Here is a 19,401-nt window from a genome sequence, read left to right as displayed (position 1 = left end):
CTCAGTTTGCTCAGGGATAGGAGTAACCCTTCTCGACTGGTCTGGCTTAAGAATGGGCACAGGACATCTTCATTTTACTGAACAACAAACAAGGAAGCTGGGATATTTTCATATAGAAAATTGTTACAGACAATTAGAAGAACTCCAATTCATCATCTTACATAATTACTAACAATTCATCTGAATTAATGTAATTTCATGCTTTCTTGAATTTTTGATTTTTTTTTTCATAAATCTTTTGTCATTACATAATCCCAACGATTATAGTTGGAATTGCTTGTTATTGAAATGTGCAATGAATGCTAAGGCATTAGATGCAAGAACACTTTATAAATCAGCTCTGCTCCTGAGGATGAATCAATAAACTTTTTCACGTTTCGGTGGGGCTCTGTCAAATTGTGATGTATTGCATCTGTTCCTATTTCTTCTCCTTCTCCTATTGGCTATGATATATTGCAATAGGATCGCTGTTACTGGATGTGATGTATCACAATAGAAATTCTCTTGCAGCGAAATGGGAGAAAATTATGACCTCAGCAGTTTTTAAAAGAAGCTCATTGTTATGATTTGCTATAAGCATTTCTAACACCTGTGTTATGGGCTGACAATTAGTTACCTTCACTTTCCCTTGACTGTAATGAATTAGGGGGCCCATTGGTAATTCTTGGCTCGAACTCCAGGCCTGATTCAGAGGTATAAGGTCTGCTGCAGGTGCAAATAGAAATCCTTATTGGACCCTTATCTCAAATTCTGGGCTATCCCATAATTGGACATATTTTGCTTTTGTGTTATAGTTTTGTTTCACATTCAATGAGCTAAAACACATTAGATACAAACTGTGCTCCTTGCCAAAAGATTGTGATAATCTCTTTCAGATCACTCCAGGAGAACTTCTGTGCAGTCAGAAGTCCCTTGTTTCTGCTCAGTCGTGTTGTACTGAACAGCTCGTTGGGAAATTAGCACAAATCTCTTTTAGTTTAGTTACCATTAGAGTATGTTATGGAAATCTTTCTCCAAATCCCTCCCAAGGGAATGGCCACTCTTACTTTCTGCAACTTTTACTGTTAAGTAAACTCTTTTCAGCTTTCAGAACTGTAGTAAACTTGCTAAGCAAATCCTCCAACAATTCCATTGTCCTGATAATAGTGTCAATACTATTAATCATTTCCCTTTACCATCTAATCTCAATTTTTTAAATGTTCTAATTGATTTTCCATGAATTCAATTCTAAGATTAAGAGCCGTGTTATCTCTAATTAAGGTGTCTGAAAGCTGCTTAGCGTTTCCCATTTCCTGATTTTTAAATGCTTGCGTTTTCCACTAAACACGTAATGAGTTCTGTTCCCTCCCTATTGAAACGTGTGCAAACCTCTGCTCTGTCAGTACCGAAGCATTGCAGGGACTGCAGGACTTGAAGGACCTGAATGTCCCCTTTCACTGGGACAGGTTAAAAATCAGCATAATTCCCAGTTTCGTTTCAGTTGTCCCCCTGTGCATCCTATTCCAGTGAGAAGTGAAGGCCACTGGCAGAGTCCTGATGCCAAATCCAGAATGAAATGCGCAGTCACCAGGTCTTGTCCTTTTCCAACGCTGCATAATCGACCAAGGACCTTCATCAGGGCTTCTTTATTTAGTTAAATTGCTTTGGAGCTTCTAAGGGGAGTGGAGCTGTAATTTACACATTAGGATGCACGCTGGCCCCAGGTCTTCAATTCAGCTTAAATGGTATGAATAGCCAATCCAGGCACTAATTTTCAAGGTGGAGAACAATAATTTCTGCCACAGCCTGATTGTCTTTTTCAATTAAAGAGTGAAAATGCCCTTTACAAAGTAATATCAAGCTTCTCTAGAGGAAAAAATGGAAGGTCACAATTAAATTAAACAGAGAGAGTGAGGGGGAAAAATCCCAACTTGGTTTTTTGTTCAGGCACCAAGAAACCGGTGCAAAGAAACATATGCCGTGAAGCTGTGCTGCTGGTCTACATCTGCTTTTTGTTATTTTTCCCATTTTAGAGATTTAGCAGCATAAAATATTAAAGCTTTCTTTTGATCTGAGCACAGGAATTGCACCGAGCAGTAAGTGTTGCTGCAGCCTTAGGGCTCTTACGCTAAACTCCAGCTGCAGGCCGGAGGCACAGTCGAGGATCCGGCCCTCTCAAAGGGAGGGGGACATAAGAAATTCATTTTTTAATATTTTATTCCTGAACAGTTTACTCGCTTGTCACAGCAGAGTTCATTTGTCACCTGTCATCACACAGTCACTTCGCCGTCTGTGTGAGTTTTCTCCAGATTGGAGAGCTCTTAAAAACAGATTTCTCCCTCCAGTGTAAATCTCATGGGCCAGATTCCTCCCTGACAGAGCTGTGCTGCTTTGACTGACTTACACCGGGGGTGGCCTGGGCCTCCTGTGTCGATCCACCTCGTGGCAGAGGTGCTAACTATATCCAACAGTGGCTTCTTTCATCTTGTGCCTTAAAGCTTTTGTATTAGACAGAATCAACCTTCACTACAAAAACAACTAATAAATTAATTGCATTACTTTTAGTCAGTCATTCCAAGCAATTTAATATGTATATTTTTTTTCTCTCGAGCTTCAATATTGTTTTTTGTCAGACTGAAGGATGAGGAAGTTGATGTGGACACTATGGATATTTCATTCAATAACTTATTGGAATTTAAGTCATATTGTCTGCAATGGAAGTAGGGCAGATAAAAAGAAAGAAAATCACCCAGACTGCAACTACAGACTGGTTTCATCCTTCAAAAATATTTAATTTTATTAATCAGAATCTAAAATCTTTGGGGCCTGCAGCTGTTTTGTTCCTTACCACATCTCAATCACGTATATTGCTTTTCCAATACAACATGCAGTGGGCTGATTTAGGATAACCACTTTTATAGGAACCGCAGAATAGTGAGTAATATATAACTAAAAGATAATCTTCAAATACTTATTCATTCCATATTACTACTTTATCAGACTAGCCTTCTGCCTGTAAAGCTCCTTCCAACATCTCTGTAATGGATGTCTCCATTTTAAAGATAAAAAAAATTCTTGTGTGAAAGGAGTGAGAGCCAGGTATAATAGAAGTTTAAGCAACTAAAAATTAGACACTGGTGCAGTTCAACCTGATAGAATGGAAGAGCTTTAACAAAGTGTGCTGATACAGCATAGCCTTGAATGGTGGTTAGACTCTCTGAGAGAGATGAGTTTAAAATCATTTGAGAGAGAAAAATGCATCCCAGGTCCCTGATGCTGCCTGGTCTGGTGCCATCAAACAGAAGCAGAATGTTGCTGCCAGCAGCTCTGGTTCGTGTGTTTAATGAGAAAGAGGAGGATGCGACAGCGTGCGATGCTGATTCCCTTTAGATGGGCTCCAGTAACACATGGGACTCAAACCTTTAGGGAACATCTGAGAAAATAAAACTCCTCTACTATGTAGACATCCCCATATCTTCTGGTTTTAAGATATCAAGGTATTCTTCATGTCTTCAGGAACATCTGGAGGTTTGCATTAGTCCTATTCTTGGAGTATCTGAGCTTTAAAACAGAAATGCTATTGTCAGCCTGCCTGATCCTGTCAGCAAGCAGGGGAACCTGTCCCAGGTTCCTGCTTCATCACTGCTGAAGGGTGGCTGATGGCTCTCTTTGAGCCTGTGTGTGCACAGAATGCTGTGAAGAATAAATGCTGGAAATCTCAGCAGGCAGACAAACAGATGAACATAGTGAGGTCTCGCATCACTTTTGGTCTTTGTGCAAGGATGCTGCATCACTTATAGTCATTTCTCCTCAAGAATTTTGCTTAAAGCAACCTTTTATGGACACATAACGCCCAGATTCAAGGTGGCTGGAGCAGTGCGCTGACCCTTTGAAACAAAGCGTGGCAGGATCCCATTGCGTCTTTCTTAATTTTGTGCAGAATTGAGGAGGAGGAGGGAAAAAAAAAAATAAGAAAAAAGAAAGCCTGAGGTTGCTGGGTCTGCTCCACGGAGAGCATCCATTAAGGCAAAGACCTTGGTGCAGAGCTGCTGCAACGAGTGTTGGAGCACTGGCACAAAGTGTCCATAGCAATCAGAGCTGATAAATGAAAGTTCAGTTTCTTTTTACTCCAGGCTGAGTTCTGACAAAATACGGGATGTATTTCCAAGCAATAAACTGATGGTATATTTACTATAATTCATTTTATTCAGAAGCGTGCTCTCCACCTGCCTGTACAAAGGGAAAAGCAAATGCTGCTGCTTTATCTGTGTTGCATTGTTTGACCGTGGTTAAGAGCCCAGAAGGCAATTTTGAGCTGTAAGCCTATTTAGACAGGAGGGATGACAGTAGCATTTCCATCCTCCAAACAGGATTGTTGCTACAGAAAGCCACATTTTATTCTCACCTGCCCACAGGAAGATTGGATTGTGAGGTGTTGCCAGCACCATTGGGAGGGCTGTGCGAGCCACTGCTCTCTCTCTGATTCTCCACACACCTGCACGTCGAGATGTGTTTCTGCACTAAGTGTAAGGAAGACTTTCAAGACTGAGAGGCAGGCTTAATGTATTACTTTGCATCTGGGGTTTCCCTGGAGAGGACAAGGGAACGCAGTACATCAGGGAGAAGTTGTTCTTCAGTTAGCAGTTTGCCATCCCTGCACCACTTCTCAACGCGACGTTGAGGAGCACACGGCTCCTTTTGAAATGGAAAGAAGTTGCAGTGCTCTTCAGCACGAGCTGCGAGGCAGCCTGATCAGCATAACAGCTCCGCCTGCGCTGATGAATTAATGCTCAGCTTAAGGATCGAGACAGCTTTACTCAAGGTGGTACTTACAACATCTTGCACACCTTTTAATCAAATACAATTGTTACAGGGGATTTCGGGACGCACGCAGTACTGCGGTACAGGCAGTGCAGAAAAGTGTGTGCCATTTAGACTCGAATTCATGCTTGTGCAGACTTTGCAAATTCAGACTATCTGATCTGATTTAAGTGCATTGATTTTTCCATTTTCTATTTCAAAGCATATGCTACAAGTAAAAAGGGTTATGACATTTCGAGGCATGCTGTATTGCTTTGTGATGTTTGTGTAATTTGTGTGCAGTCAGAGGTAAATAACATGATGAAGTAATCAGATGAAAAGTGGGCTTTCATGCTAGCTGAGCATCTCACAGGCACTCTAAAAGGGCTTTGCAAATGCCTCAGACTGTCACGATCTAGCAAAGACTAAATGGACTTGATTGCTTTTAATCTATCCCCTACAATGGTTAAATACTAGTGACGGATTATTATTTTTCTTCTCAGAATGGAAAAACTCCGTCCAGGAGGAATGATTGCCTCTTCAATTCGTTATTTCAGCAAAACTGTGTCATCGTTTGTCGATCTGATAAAAAGCACTTGGGATCTCCAGGTTTCTTCCAAGTGCTCCAGCACCGTCATTCTCATCCACACTGCCCTGAGCACGTCCTCACTGGCCAAGAGGAGGGAGGATGTATGTACTTAGAAAAAACACTACTTAAAAAAAGGCAAAAGCAAAACCCCTGACCACCCCACTGAAAGCCATGAGAGTATGACTGCATCCCAAAAACGCCAAGGAAGTCTCCTTCCTTGTGGTTAGTCTGTAGCACTGGGAAAAACGGTTTATAAGTGGTCTATTTTCCTGTTTTTTTTCCAAGACAAAATGACTAAACCTATTCATGAATTTAGATTGTTGTCATTGTTTCTCAGAATACATGTTTAATTAATGAGACCTGAGGTCTGAGAAAGCAGCAATCATCACGACAGACTACCAGCAATGGTGGAACAATGGGAACGAGAATCTCAGTTAAGATCCCCAGCCAACCAAATGTTTTCAGTAAGTACTGAATCTTCTGGGTTTATGTCCTGAGTAGTTGTGGATCAGGTTCACATATGATTCTTTCTTATGAGTGAGTACTTTTTTTCTATTTTGTTCAACTGCACTTCTTATTTTTGCCATGCATCTCTTTATGTCTCTATCACAGACACGTATGAGAACTAAAAGAGTAACTAACTGGCCAGGACAGTCTGTTTTACTGCAACTAGTTATGGAGATTTCCCTCAAGACCAATTGCTTGCATACAGTTACTTTTACTTAAAACTGATGAAATAATTAAAACAAATCCCCTGTGTGCCTGAAATACGTTCTGGCTGAAGCAGTATTTAAGCAGTTCTCTGGAACAGCTTTGTTTGTCTTTTTTTAAGTTGTGAAATGCAATTTAGAGGGCCTACATTAATAAAAGCAGATTTGTGCAGAACACCTCATCAATGTACATGTAGGTAGGGCTTGGGATGTCTTGCCCTACTCTGAGTTGAAGCACCACTGGTGCCCTCGTGTTGGACACCAATAACAAGCGCGGAGCTGGGGAAGCACTGTGCGGGTGGTGGCTGTGACTTGGGAGCACATCTGGGTGAGAACCCTGCTTCAGTGCCAGGCAATGGCTTCACAAGCTGGGGTTCAATATCCATGTTTCTTATCCAGCCTGCAGATCCAGATCAGCAACTTCATTTCCAGTGGGATACACATTAGCTTTTCAAAATGCGCTGCTTGCTGGGTAGCTGGTGATGCACAGGATTTATAGGGAGCTTTCAACTTTATTTATGACAAAACAAACCTTCACCGAGAAGTACGAATAACATAGGGCTGCCATGCTATGCATCCTGCAAATACATTTATGTGCTCCTGCTCTGCTCTCTCTCGCTGGTGCTGTCTCTCATTTTCAGCCTGTAGCTTTAATAATCTATGCCACTTCCTTCTGTACAATATTCCTCCTGCAGCTTTCATTTGACAGCTCTGTTTTTAATAGAGGATAAGCATGAAACTCCAGCTGAATCTGAAGACATATTTCTAATCTCATACAGCATTTATTTTGCTACTCAGAGAGCTTGCTATCTTGAAGAAAGGTAAAAGTATTTTTCACATATTGAGATGTACAATAGGTTTCCAAAGGTATCATTAATTCAACTTCCAACTCAAAGTTACCTTGTAGTAAGAAGACAAATGCACATAAACCCTGTTACCCAGATAATAGGCTTGATTCAATTATTTATCACGGAGACTGCTGTAACATGCCAGTCCCATTCAGGGAAGAGTCCCATTTTGTTTGGTATTGAATGGAAGTGTCATAACAACAACATGCCTGCCTGCCTGGATTTTAAGATGTAGTCTGAAGTACCGGGTAAAACAAACATGTAAATCGGATAGTGACATGAAAATAAGAAACAAGAAAATGTTAGCTGTGAAATAACTGTTTCAAGGTAATTTGTTCCACTATTCTTATCAGGTCATTTTAGCATTTACTATGTACTGTGTTTTTTTTCCTCTCGTAAGACAAGTTAAGACGCATACTTTCAAAGTGGTATCACTGAGCTGAAGCATTTTCCTGCATACTTTTGTTTGCAAATGTAAACGACATTTCAATTTATCTGTCATATCTCTTTGATAAGGGGAAGGATGAAAACTTCTGTCACTGGCAATGGAAAAATAGTATATTTTATGGAAATGGAATATATGTACCGCTGTACGGCTAGAGGGTCAAAGCAGGATGGGAGCTGTAGGTTTGTCTGTTGCTGTGGACAACTGAGACCCAATTTTGTTGTGAACTGCTCCCTGAAGTAACTTTGGGAAGTGTCATGGTGGGGATATAGAGCCTACGAAAAGGAACTGCTTGATATTTAGCCCATTTGACTGTTCTGTATTGGTGTGAGACATCGAGCTATTAGGGAGTTAGGTGCTTCAGAGGGAATGCTTCACCAGCATGGAGTATTAAAGAAGTGATCTTTAACAGATGAAAATACTGAAGGCTGACAAAAACCACTGACAAAGTCCATTTTCTAGCAAAGAATTTCTCTAGTTGCTCAGGAGCATCAACTGAATGACATTGGAATCTGCTTTGCCTCGGGATGGCCAGAAATCCACAGGTAAACCGAAGTGCTTCGAGGAGTTTGAGTCAGGGATAGATTTTTCCATAAAAAATTGAAATTAGTGAGTAATGTGAGATGCTGAGCAATGACTAGAGCCTTTTCATCTTCTGCTTTTCATGGATATTCCTTTTTTTTTTTTTTAATCTTTTTTTTCCTACTGCTTTGAGTCTTCATGTGAAGGTGTTCCTTTTCCTTAATTCCTTTCCCCACTCCTTCCTGGCCTCTCGTGCTTCCTTTTGGGTTACAGGTTCCACAGTTAATCCTGAGGCCACCAATTCTTCTTTCTTTCTAGAACAGGATTTGTTCTGTCGCTAAGCAATTTTTATCTTCAAGCCTCAAAATCATTTCCCGTATAGAGAAGTGGCTTACAAAGATGGTTCAGAAAAAGTGGAAAAATAATGAATCAAAATTTTGCTTTCCATCTGACCAGCTTCTGGGAATCAAAAGCTCTTTGAGAAATTCAGGGTAAAACATTATTAAACAAGATTCTAGTGATATACCATTTGATCTGCTCTACTAAAAGAGAGTCTGTGAACCGTCCTGACCTCTAATGTCTCCTTTGTATAACCCCTGTGACACTGAGATTTGCTATGAGTAATGGAAGAAGATTAATAATTAATACATTTTCTGGTGTCTGAAATAGCGGCACAAGGTTGGCTTTCGGCACATGTTTTATTAATGAGGTTGAAAACAATTGCTTTCTCCCAGCAACAGATAGCTCAGACTTTGATACTGAAGAAATTGGAGTGGAAGCAATAGCTTTTTTTTGGTGGTGGGTTTTTTTGTTGGTTTATTTTTTTTTTTTGTTACTGTTTTGTTTTGTTTCCCCAGGGCATCAACACAACTCAGTCACCACACGTAAGTGTTGCAGAAAAGGTTGTGAAGTTGTGAGGAAGTGAAATGGGGAGCAAGGCTGAAATAAGATGTAAACTAGCTCAAGACATTTTGCACGCTGTGTAAGGGCAGAGACTTTTACTCTGTTAATACAACAAAATGTCAGTGTGGCAATTAGGGGTACAATGTTTTGTACTTTTCCTTATGGCCTCCTTATGCTAAGCCTAACTTTCAGGCACATTCCCCCCACGCAACTGTTCCTACCTGCAATGCAGCACAGAAACCAGTCCTAAAAAAGTGGAAACACCTTTACTAAGTGAAAATAACTGCATTTATCTTTCTTTAGCTTTCAATTTTCTGAAAGTTACTCTTGTTCCTAACGGCTAGCAGCTATCAGATGTCTGGCTTTGTTATTAACATTTACTACAAATGATTTTTTTAAAGAATAAGCGCTGCTGAAGTGGGCCAAACCTTTTGAACAGAATCATCAACAATCCTTTAATTATCCAATATATTACCATTCATGCACAAAATTAATCAGAAAATAATGCTCTAATAAATACAATCTTCCCAACTTACATGCAAATTGAAGCTTTGCCTTCCTGCTCAGAACTGTTCCAAATGAATTTGTGGCCAAACACTGGTATGTTCCAATATCCTGTTTTTTACGTGGGTTATTGATTGCCAAGCTGCCTCCAACCAACCTGTAGTGATAACTCATGGTAAGATCAATATCTGTGCCATTTTGCTTCCACCTTTGAGGGGAAAAAAATCAAATTATGCTTATAATTTACAGAGCCTATTCATATTTATCTTAAGAAGCGTGCTGTAGCACACCTGTAATGATAAAAATGTAGTTAAATATCAGAAAATTATATCATTTTTCACACAAGACTACTGCTTATATAAATCTTGATGATGTCAATAATTCTGTCCTTTGAAAAAGAATCTTTACTGCTTTTGTGCTAGTCACCAGTGTTCATCCAAATGTCTACAAAAAGTAATTATAACTCAATTATAGAAACTAAGTTACCCATTGGACTGATATTATGGTATGTTCCTTCACTGAAGCTACCGTATTTTTTATGACATAAACGGTACTCAAATGTGTTTTACGATCTTTACAAATGATGTCATAAATTTGGTTACAGAAACGATGTGGAGATATAAGTCAGGAAGGACGACACTTCAGAGGACAGAGGAAAACAAGCAGAAGTTTTCTTGCTGCAAATTTAAGACTGATAGTTTAATGATGATTATAAAACTTGATTTGTCTCAGTGTTAAGTAGAAAATGGATAGTGTCTGCAACATTACAAATGTCAAAATAAAGTTTATATTATGAAGAAAATAATTATTATCGTTTTAATTTGGAAAAATTTTGTGGCTTTACCGTCAGTTATACAAGGGCTGAACTTTCCTTGCCCATATGAGACCTAAAGGAAAAATAAAGGCACTCAGTCTCTGATGTCTGCAAGCTTTGAGCATGTTAGTGCCACATTTTATGTTGTGAGCAGCCCTAATGCCACATAACCATGTATTTTTTTCTCCTAATTTCATACCATGTCTTCAGCCCATGTCACTGCTGTTGGCCTACAAGAGCATGATGCTGACCCCTCTGTAGGATGCAAAGACTACAAAAGAGTCCACTGAAGAGCAGAATTGTCTTCTTGTTAGCTGTCAGAAGGATTATAGTGTAAAATATGTCTGTTTATTTCTTTTTATGTGCAGAGATGAACTTAGGGACAGTGAGGGAAGCATAGCATAGCAGACTTGTTTGCTCAGTTAACAACTTGAAGCAAATTTGCATTACAACTACAGTCTTGGAACACCTGACCTGGGTACGAGGCACAGTGCTTTGCTCCTCATACTCATAGACCTTTCTCATCACGGTCAGACCGCGCACGTGGCTGCCCCATCAGAGGCAGATTTTCAAATCCGGTTGTGAAAAGCAGTGTTGTGTTCCAAGGGAAATCTTGACAAACTTGTAAAGAGGAAGCAAAGATCTTGACCTTTTAAGTGGGCACTTGTTTTCGAAACAAAAAATAACTGATCAAAATACGAAATCAATTGACTTCTGTGAACAAATCCTAGTAACATTAAACAATTTTTCCAGGTCTGCCAATCACTGCTTCCACTTCTGTGAATGCATTAAGAAATTTAGGAGCAGCAGTGGAATACTGGTAATTCTTCCTACCAACTGCAGCTGATTTTTGACCCTTGTGTACCACTGCTCTACTCCATTTTTTAAAATGTTTTCACTTACTTGGCCTGGATTTTTGCTGGGGTTTTGGTTTCTTTTATTTGTGTCTTCATTTCTTTATTTCTTTTTCTCCCCAAGAAGCGAAAAATCTCAGCCAGTGCCCCTCCGTGTGCCTCTTTTATAAAGCAGTGTGAGGATTTTGCAGTATTTCAGAATTCGCATACAATGCATGCTCTCTAGGTTTTCAGTTCTCTAAGATGGGATATTCTGGTATTTAGTTTGCCATTTCTCTTTAATTTCAGAATCAATCACTGAAATAACTGCTGTCATCGTTACATGGCTCCCAATTAAGCTCTATAATTGTTTTTCAAAACACATGCAAAGTTGTTGGCTTAGTTGCCGCAAATGAATTCTTCACAGTATCCCAATAATCATTCTAATCACCATGGTACAATGATTATTAAACTGTGCATATAGATCAGGGGTTCATCTCCCGGAGTGGGCTTTTTCCTAATTAATATGTTTACATCACTAAAAGAACAGAATTAATGAATTCATGTGATAGGCAACGATTTAATGACTGTGCGTTCTGCAGTATAGGGTCTAAAACACAGAAGAAAAAATCTTTGAAGAATTCTTTTAAGCGAATTTTAACAAGTTCATGTTAAGGCATGGGTTGCCTATGTATTTTCTTGAGATTCTTCATGTGACTGTTGCAAACTACTTTTAATCAATTACAGGAAATGCATCCTGGACCAATTGTTACAGAATCTAAGCTTTCAAAAATGTGCTTTATTCTGAACTCAGTAGTTCTCTGGAAATGTAAGACTTCTCAAATCCCATTAATATGTCCCAGCATTAAAAAACAGCTGTAAAAATATGCTCTGCGTGTTTTATGAATTAATAGAATTGATTGTCGTGTTCTTTTTGTTTTAAAATCCAACTTTCTGAAATAGAATTCCAGTCATAAAATGTTCCCAATAAATCCATCATTGAATTAAAGCATATAAATGGAGCACCACCCCTTCCATCCCATCATGATTTTAAGATTTCAAGTGATAAGTAGTCTGATTTCTCTTGTTCTCATTTCTTAAATTGTTTCATTACCGATTTATTCCAATATTTGAATGTACCACAATGCCAGCATTCTTCAGAGTATGAAATTTGCTTCAGTGAGATAAATTTGGTAACCTACGATCTTTGCAGTTTTAGCAGCAAAAAATGATTTTTGACATGAGATTAAGTTTTCTGAGAAATACAGTTCTATGAAATGGAAATGAAATTTTATGTAATGAAAATGAAATTTCAAGGTGCATCAGTTTTGGTAAAACAATCAATGTGGGCTTGCTGAAGCAATTAAGGAATTGGTTAAAGATTCCTTGTAGACAATGTGTCAAATGTAATCTTTCATTAATCTGCTTTTCTTGTCTTTAAAGAAAGACACACTTAGGACTATTAGAATTTGCTGCTGAAAGAGGAACGCTTTCTCCAGCTCTACATGTAGAATTCTAGAAGCATGCATGGCCGTGCCATGATTTTGTACCAAAGTCACAGCTGGAAGTTCTTATTTGTATCTTTCCCTAATTTTGAACTGCCTTTTGCATGATATAGAGGAGAAGATATTTTCCTTTCTCACAATTCTCACAAACATAAGCTATTGGAAGGAAGAAATGTTGTTTTCATCCATAAAAAAAAAAAACAGAGCGATGTGTGAACCATCACATATCTCTTCTGACCATTACATCTCCAACCATTGTTTTGTGCAGATCAACAAAAACAGATATCTAAATCAGATTTTTATTGAGGTGAAAATACTCCTTTGATAGAGTAATCTCTATGGGGATTGTTAAATCAGGTCCCTCAAATTATTATTTTAATGCTTGGTGGAGCTCCGCTTTGAGGAAGAAATATTTACCTAAGGCTGATTGACATTTGGGAGGCACAGCTCATTCTCTCCCTAAGAACAATAGAAAGATCATTTCTGACCTGATCATTTCAAACAGAATTATTTCTGGTAAAAATAAGGGAGAGGAGAGCACAGCAGGGGCTTTTGGAAATCAAGAAGGATTGTTGAAAGCAGTACTTAATAAAGGAAAATCCCTCTATGTGGGCTAAAAAGACTCCGCTTGTTGTTCTCCTTTATTTTTCCAACTGAAGAGAGTTTATATAGTAAGCAGACAACAATCAAAATCCCCAAAGTATGAGGGCCTTGTCTTCAAAAGGGGCATGTGGGGTGAGATAGAACCAATCTCCAGACTGACTACTTCACTTACTCTGCCCTCTGTTCTTACAGAACTTCAAAATACCTGAATTTTAGAATCAGTGGTACTTCCATTCATTTCAGTGAGCTTTGGGTAAGGTTTCAAGCTCCCTGTCCTTATCCTCTACCCTGCTCTATTTAATCCAGTCTTTGCCTGTCCTGAAGCCTTAGCAGCATCTTCTCACAGAGTCATGAAGGTTATTTGGGACTTCTGATTTATCCCCACACTTCCCTCTATTACCACTTGACTCATTACTGAATGGATATTCTGTGCTTTTCTCAGCTAAGACCTAGTGAGAACAATGAAGTAATCAATGTAAAAATAAATTGACAGTACACAATCTTAGTTTGCATAAAATAATGTAGAAATAAAATAAAAATGTATACAGCATGGATATGCGCATGCATGATTCTTCTAATTATCTTCTCAGGATACTGCTATAACAAAAGTTTGTATTTCTTAAGTATTCATTAAGTGTTCTATGTTTCTTAAGTTAATTCAATTCTAATAGAATGTGCCCTGCCAAGTGTCCTGAGCAAGAGTTGGATATTTTATACTGTTTCCATAGAGGCCAAACAGATAATACATAATTTAAAAAAGATTGGCTGAACAAGAAAATAGAGGTTGTAGAAATTTTTAGTTCTACTTCAGTTTTGAAGTAGAATCTACAGTGAATCAAAGGACAGCATTTTGCTGAACAAGTACACCACAGAAGGGTTGGCATTGGTTCTTCAGATTGCGAGTATGATAAAAATAATCTTGGAGTTACTAGGAATAACTCTACAATTCTATGCAATTTTTATAAATATCTTTTAAGATATTTGCAATCACTGTAGTCCTTCTGCTACCGCTTCTTTGTTTTTATTTGACTGTTTCAGTTTTGTTGTGTGGTGCTTTGATTTGGATTGAATTTGAAACTCTTTTTCTTATTGCCTCATTGAAAGTTATGCTCAAATATTGAAATATTGTTCTATAACTAATCCAAGCCATCCTTGGATTTCTTATTTGTACAACTGATTGCTCTCTGTATAGATCTGGAGGAGAAAAACCCAAAAACTTGGTTTCAAACTTTTGTGAAAATATTAGTTTACATTTCTCAGAATACTGAACCTAAGTTCAGAAAAAATGTGATTAATCAGAACTAATAACCTGAATACAAACAGGAAATGTCAAAATATTGCAGGAAAAAACGAGCTTGGCAAGCTCTAGGCACCATCTCTCTTTTTCTGCAGCGTGGAGGAAAGCTAGCTCTATTAAATGGAATGACTTAATGGAACAAAAATGTGGACAAGTGGTGAAATGTTCATGGATAGCCTGTAAGTAGAAAAAAAAAAAGGTAAAATTCATTTCTTACAATAGCTGATAAGCTTTCAATCAACTGTAATAAAACCGCGTTAGTACACAAAATTATAAATCTAATTTGAAAGGTTGTGTTTGCCACCAGTGTCACATAGAGAAAGAGCTGAAATGTACCTGGAATTATAAACAATCTGCACAGAAGACAACATAACAGATTATTAGGATGGTATTTAACAGGACGTTCATCTAGATTTCCCAACATATGCTCAGAAAAATTCAGAGATATTTCTCTATTTTTGTTTCCTTAGAAATCAGATCTACATTCGCTGTTATTTCCAGCAGAGGCAATCAGTGTCTCATTTTTTGTCCTTAGGCCTGATTCTCGTATTTTGATTTCCTGACACATGGGATTTTGAAATGAAGTCACAAAAGGTCATTAATATATTTAATGAGTCTTTAAGAAGAATGTAATACAGTACATAAATAATAAGATTTGCAGGAAATGCTAAGCATTTTTCTTTAAAGGAAAGGTTCTAATCAGCATATTTATTTATGCAAATAATTCCTAAATAGCAAATTAGTTTGGGCTTTACTTTATTCCTATTGTAGTGGTTCTATATTTATGAACCAAGGAAAAACCTTGCTATAGTCCTTGCTGTTCTTTTCTATCACTCAGCAGAGGATATTATTAAAATTTCATACTGTGCTTGATTTATCTAAAATTGTTGGAACTTCAAATATATGGGCTCAATCCTTATCTGATAAAACTGACATTAGCTCTACTGAAATCAAAGAAATGTGCTGAAGACTTCCTGTTCCTTTCAAGTCCTGGTGAAAAACTCCCAAGTTGTTATAGCAGCAGTGATGGTCTGATAACTTCTAATTGACCTAGGTGGGTCAGGATCCATCCCCAGATGTTGATCTGGTCTTACTAGAGCAACTGAGGCAAAGGAAAAAAATGAATTAACTAGTGGACGGCTAGGAAGCATAAGAAAATGGAAGGGAAAATAGGAATATTGGATGCCTGATGAGAGGAGATTTCACAGCTCTCCCACCTAATGAAATCTACTGTTACTACTAATTGTGGATGCGTGGAGTCTATGGGTGGAATACACAAATTAATAATTTTTAGAGTCACTGAGGAAGTTGCCTATATAACTGGATCTGAAATGGATGGATGACATGAAACAATGGATGCTAGTGTTTAAAACTGCAAAAATGAATGTGTTGGGACCTGGATGAGGATTGTTTCTCATATAAAGAGAAGCAGCCTTGTGAAAAGGTGATAAAGTATTTCTTTATCGCAACACGTGGAAACAAACTAATACACGAAGCACAAAAGCCAAGTTCATAATTAGTAGTGGTACTGTACAGAGAAAACTCTTTTGTGAGCAACTAAAAGCTACAGAAAGAGTACTGTCTAAGTATTTGGTAGGACACAAAATTTTCTTTCGCATCCTGGATGAATTAGTTCTTGTTTTTCACTTTCCTTTTCCCAGTCCATTAGTTTATTCTTTTCTGAAAAAAGCGCAGTCCTTTTTTTTTTTTTTTTTTTTCCATATATCCAGCTTTTCCTCTTATTAGACTCAGGTTTCCAAACTCTTGGTGCATCAAGGTACATTTTAAGTGATGAGTCCATAGTTATTGAGTAAACAAACATTCCTATGTACCAAGGTTTTATTAAGTGAGTCTACAGAGTGTTGTAAGTTAGATATCAGAGCTGTGCCTTGCTGTTTCTCTAGATAAACACTATAAATATATACATGAAATCTTAGAATTAGGAATGGGCAAGGATGTTACTCTTTTGCTTTCATAGCATTTATAGATGTGCAGAAAGTTTTAGCAAATACAGATGCACAGCATCTCCATTTTCCCATTTTTCACAGCTATTCTGTGGATTCAGAAGTAATTTTGTAGGTTTTAAAATACTTTGGGGACAATTTTCAGTGCTGGGCTTTATTTTCCTCTGTCAATTTTCTTAACAGTAGACTAGCAAAAATATTTTCCCATCATTTTCTTTACCCAAGTAGCTTTTAAATTTTCACTATTTTCTTCCTCTTCCCCTCAGATGTTCTTTTGAAGTAGGCTTCAAATTATGTGATGTCATGCCTATACAATTTTATATACATACACATTTTCTTTTTTGAAATAAAAGCAACGAACGTGAAATTATTTCAATTTCAAGTGTAAATGAGCAGTCCCAGCCCCAAAACCTGGCTGTGGGGCCATGGTTTCCTGCTACCACCAGGCTTGCCTTGAGAATTTGCCACGCATTGAGCTCTACTTCTGATTAAAACATGGTTAAATGATTTACATTAAGACAGCACTTTTCCAAAGTTGACTGCACCTGTAGGTGGGGAGGGGATATCCTTTGGCTGTACAGTTCAGTAGGATTTCTGGATTCACTGAGCCCATGGAATAAATGATATCATGCGGCTCTTGAATGAAAATAGGACCATGTAGAGTTTCTTCCCCTGCAAAACAAAAACAATAACTTAAGATTAGACAACTTTAGCATGTCCTTACCCATAAAAGTGTCCTTTGGTGTCTTTTCCTCTTGGTCAAAAGTTAAAGTCTGCTATTATATTCAGCAGAGAGAGAACCTCCAGACATTCTGCTATTAAGGAGAAAATATTTCAAGCCTGATTGATAATAAAATCACATATCCCAGGTGTTGGTGATTTATTAAGCAAGTGACAGTGAAAACCACCTTCTTTGCATGTCTTCTATGGAAATTATACGGCCATGTATTAAATCTTCCCCATCTACCTTATACATACAGTTTAGATTGAGACTGGAAGCAGAAAAGGACAGTGCCGTGACTTTCTGTGTTTGCAGCTTGCATCTCCCTGCTCACCTGGTAAAGTGGGAGTGTCAGCCTCACGTCACCCTTTAAAAGGCAGGCTGCTCCTTTTTTAAGGTTCTTGTGGGCTGTGAGAGCACACAGCATGGGAGAGGGATAGTGAGCACCTCTTGTAGACCAGCAGGGCTTCTGGGATGGAGGGTATGTCATGTGGTGCTGGCCCTGGCTTTTCTTCTTCTGGCCTCTTCCTGCTGGTGGGGCCACAAGATCATTTCCTTCTCCTCAGTCTTTCACCACCTTTTGTTTAATAGTACTTTTGTATAATACATCTGGCTTGGTTTCAGATTTACTTTTTTTTTTTTTTTTCCTCACTTTTGGGCTCTTTAAGAAGAGTGGTAGCATAAAATAAAGTTGGATCATCCATCACCTGTTTTCACTAGAACCTGTCCCTTTTGGTGACCCACAGAATCTAATTAGAGCTTGAAATAACAAAGGCACAACAGACGTGGGCTGGAGCAAGGCCTATCCGTCTCAGCAGTTCCTGCAGAAAAACTTGCCCAGAGGTGAAGTGATTTGTGAGAGAACGAAGAAATAGCCCCTAATCTTTTTCAAAAATTCAAGAAATTCAAAGTTTACAGTGCAGCTATGCGGGTATCTTGGGAGAGACATGAACCCAAAGATTGGTAGCTCTTCAGTTGTGTTCTGGAAACAACGTAAATGTTGGCAGTAATCATGTCTGGTTTTATTCACTTATTTTATCTGTTTGTCAGTAACAAGAGAAGGAACATACAACATATCTCTTCAGGGCCACTGCTTCGCCCCACCTTCTGGACCCATTGCAAGTATGGGTTGCCAACTGCAACCTTCTTGCTCTACAGCCCTGTAACCCCTAGAGGATTTTCTCAGCTGCTTCAAATAGCTCTTGTTCAGCTGACACCAGCAGAGTTTCTTCCTGCATCCCTGAAGAAGGTCAGCAGTCCTGATGCATTAACTCAGCTTGTGCCCCAGGCAGTTCTCCAAGCTTCACCCCAGCCAGGTCAGCTCGTCACTGGCACCATGTCAGCCCAAGCGCCTTCTTCAGGGCCATGAGTGACTGCACACAGTGCACGTCAAAAATCAGATCCTCTGTATCAGCTTTCAGCTGTATACATATTCAAGTGCTTTTGTACTTTTCAACCACTTCAATGTATTTCCTCTAAATCTGAAAAAAAAGCCAGATCAGCACTGTTGTCAGCTGTCACCATTTTCTGACACTCAATGCTTTTCTGAGAGTCCTAATCCTGGAATTGTATGAATAATTTGACTCATCTGAAGCTTTATTTTTAAGATGTAATTGATTTAAAAAAAAAAATATTTACTTCATCTCTAAAATATTTTCAACTAAACTGAAAAGTTAATACTGACATTTTTCTAGAAGGAAAATAGTTTTTTACTGATGAATGTGGTCAAACTTTTCTACTTTGCTGGATCTAAAAGAAAGAACATCTGGCCAAAATGTAGAATGATAATCAAATAAATTTTTATACCTAAGCTTTCTTGACCTCTTTAAGAATTGCACCATATAATCACAATGTTTTTTACACATCTTAACAGACACATCCACTTCTACATGTCTGTTACTCGGTTTACCATGTGTATCCTTCAGAAACTCAGAAAGTCAGCCCAGTTCTGTGCTTTCATGAGCGCTATCTGTGAGAAATATCCTTCAAGAGAATTGGAGTAAAATTCAAAGTAGCAGTCAAGAAAGATTGATTTGTTTTATACCACAATAGCTATTTGGCTGGGCACATCTCATTTTAAGAATATCTCATGTTATATAGGAAATAGTATGGGCATGCCAGAAAGAGAAAATACATCCTTCCTGTTTAGGTTATAAAGTCTGGCTAGTAAAACAGCTGAGATGAGCTAGTGGTTTGAAGGCACAATATTAAACTTGGCTGAATATTATATGTGATGTTATAAGTGACATAACAGACCATAAAATGCACTAAATCACATAAAAAGTATTAATTTCCATAACTTTTTCATTCCGCTGAACTTTGTTGGCTATATGTGAATTTAATGTAGGCTCCAAATATTTTCTG

At 38.2% G+C, this 19,401-nt stretch overlaps 1 protein-coding gene across 1 annotated transcript in view; it reads right to left on the bottom strand.

The window, feature by feature from the left end:
• Positions 1-16,980, bottom strand: part of LOC110404978 (contactin-6-like) — an 80,007-nt gene extending 63,027 nt beyond the window's left edge. The window contains exons 1-2 of the mRNA XM_021409793.1: positions 16,862-16,980; positions 9,333-9,457 (exon numbers count right to left, since the gene is read on the bottom strand). Of these exons, the coding sequence (XP_021265468.1) occupies positions 9,333-9,457; positions 16,862-16,929 (193 nt within the window). The 5' untranslated portion in view covers positions 16,930-16,980. The remainder of the gene's footprint in view (positions 1-9,332; positions 9,458-16,861) is intronic.

The sequence above is a fragment of the Numida meleagris genome, chromosome 11 (assembly GCF_002078875.1).
Source record: "Numida meleagris isolate 19003 breed g44 Domestic line chromosome 11, NumMel1.0, whole genome shotgun sequence".
NCBI classification, from domain to species: Eukaryota; Metazoa; Chordata; class Aves; order Galliformes; family Numididae; genus Numida; species Numida meleagris.
The sequence above is the reverse complement of the archived record's forward strand: the minus strand, read 5'-3'. Positions and strand labels throughout refer to the sequence as shown.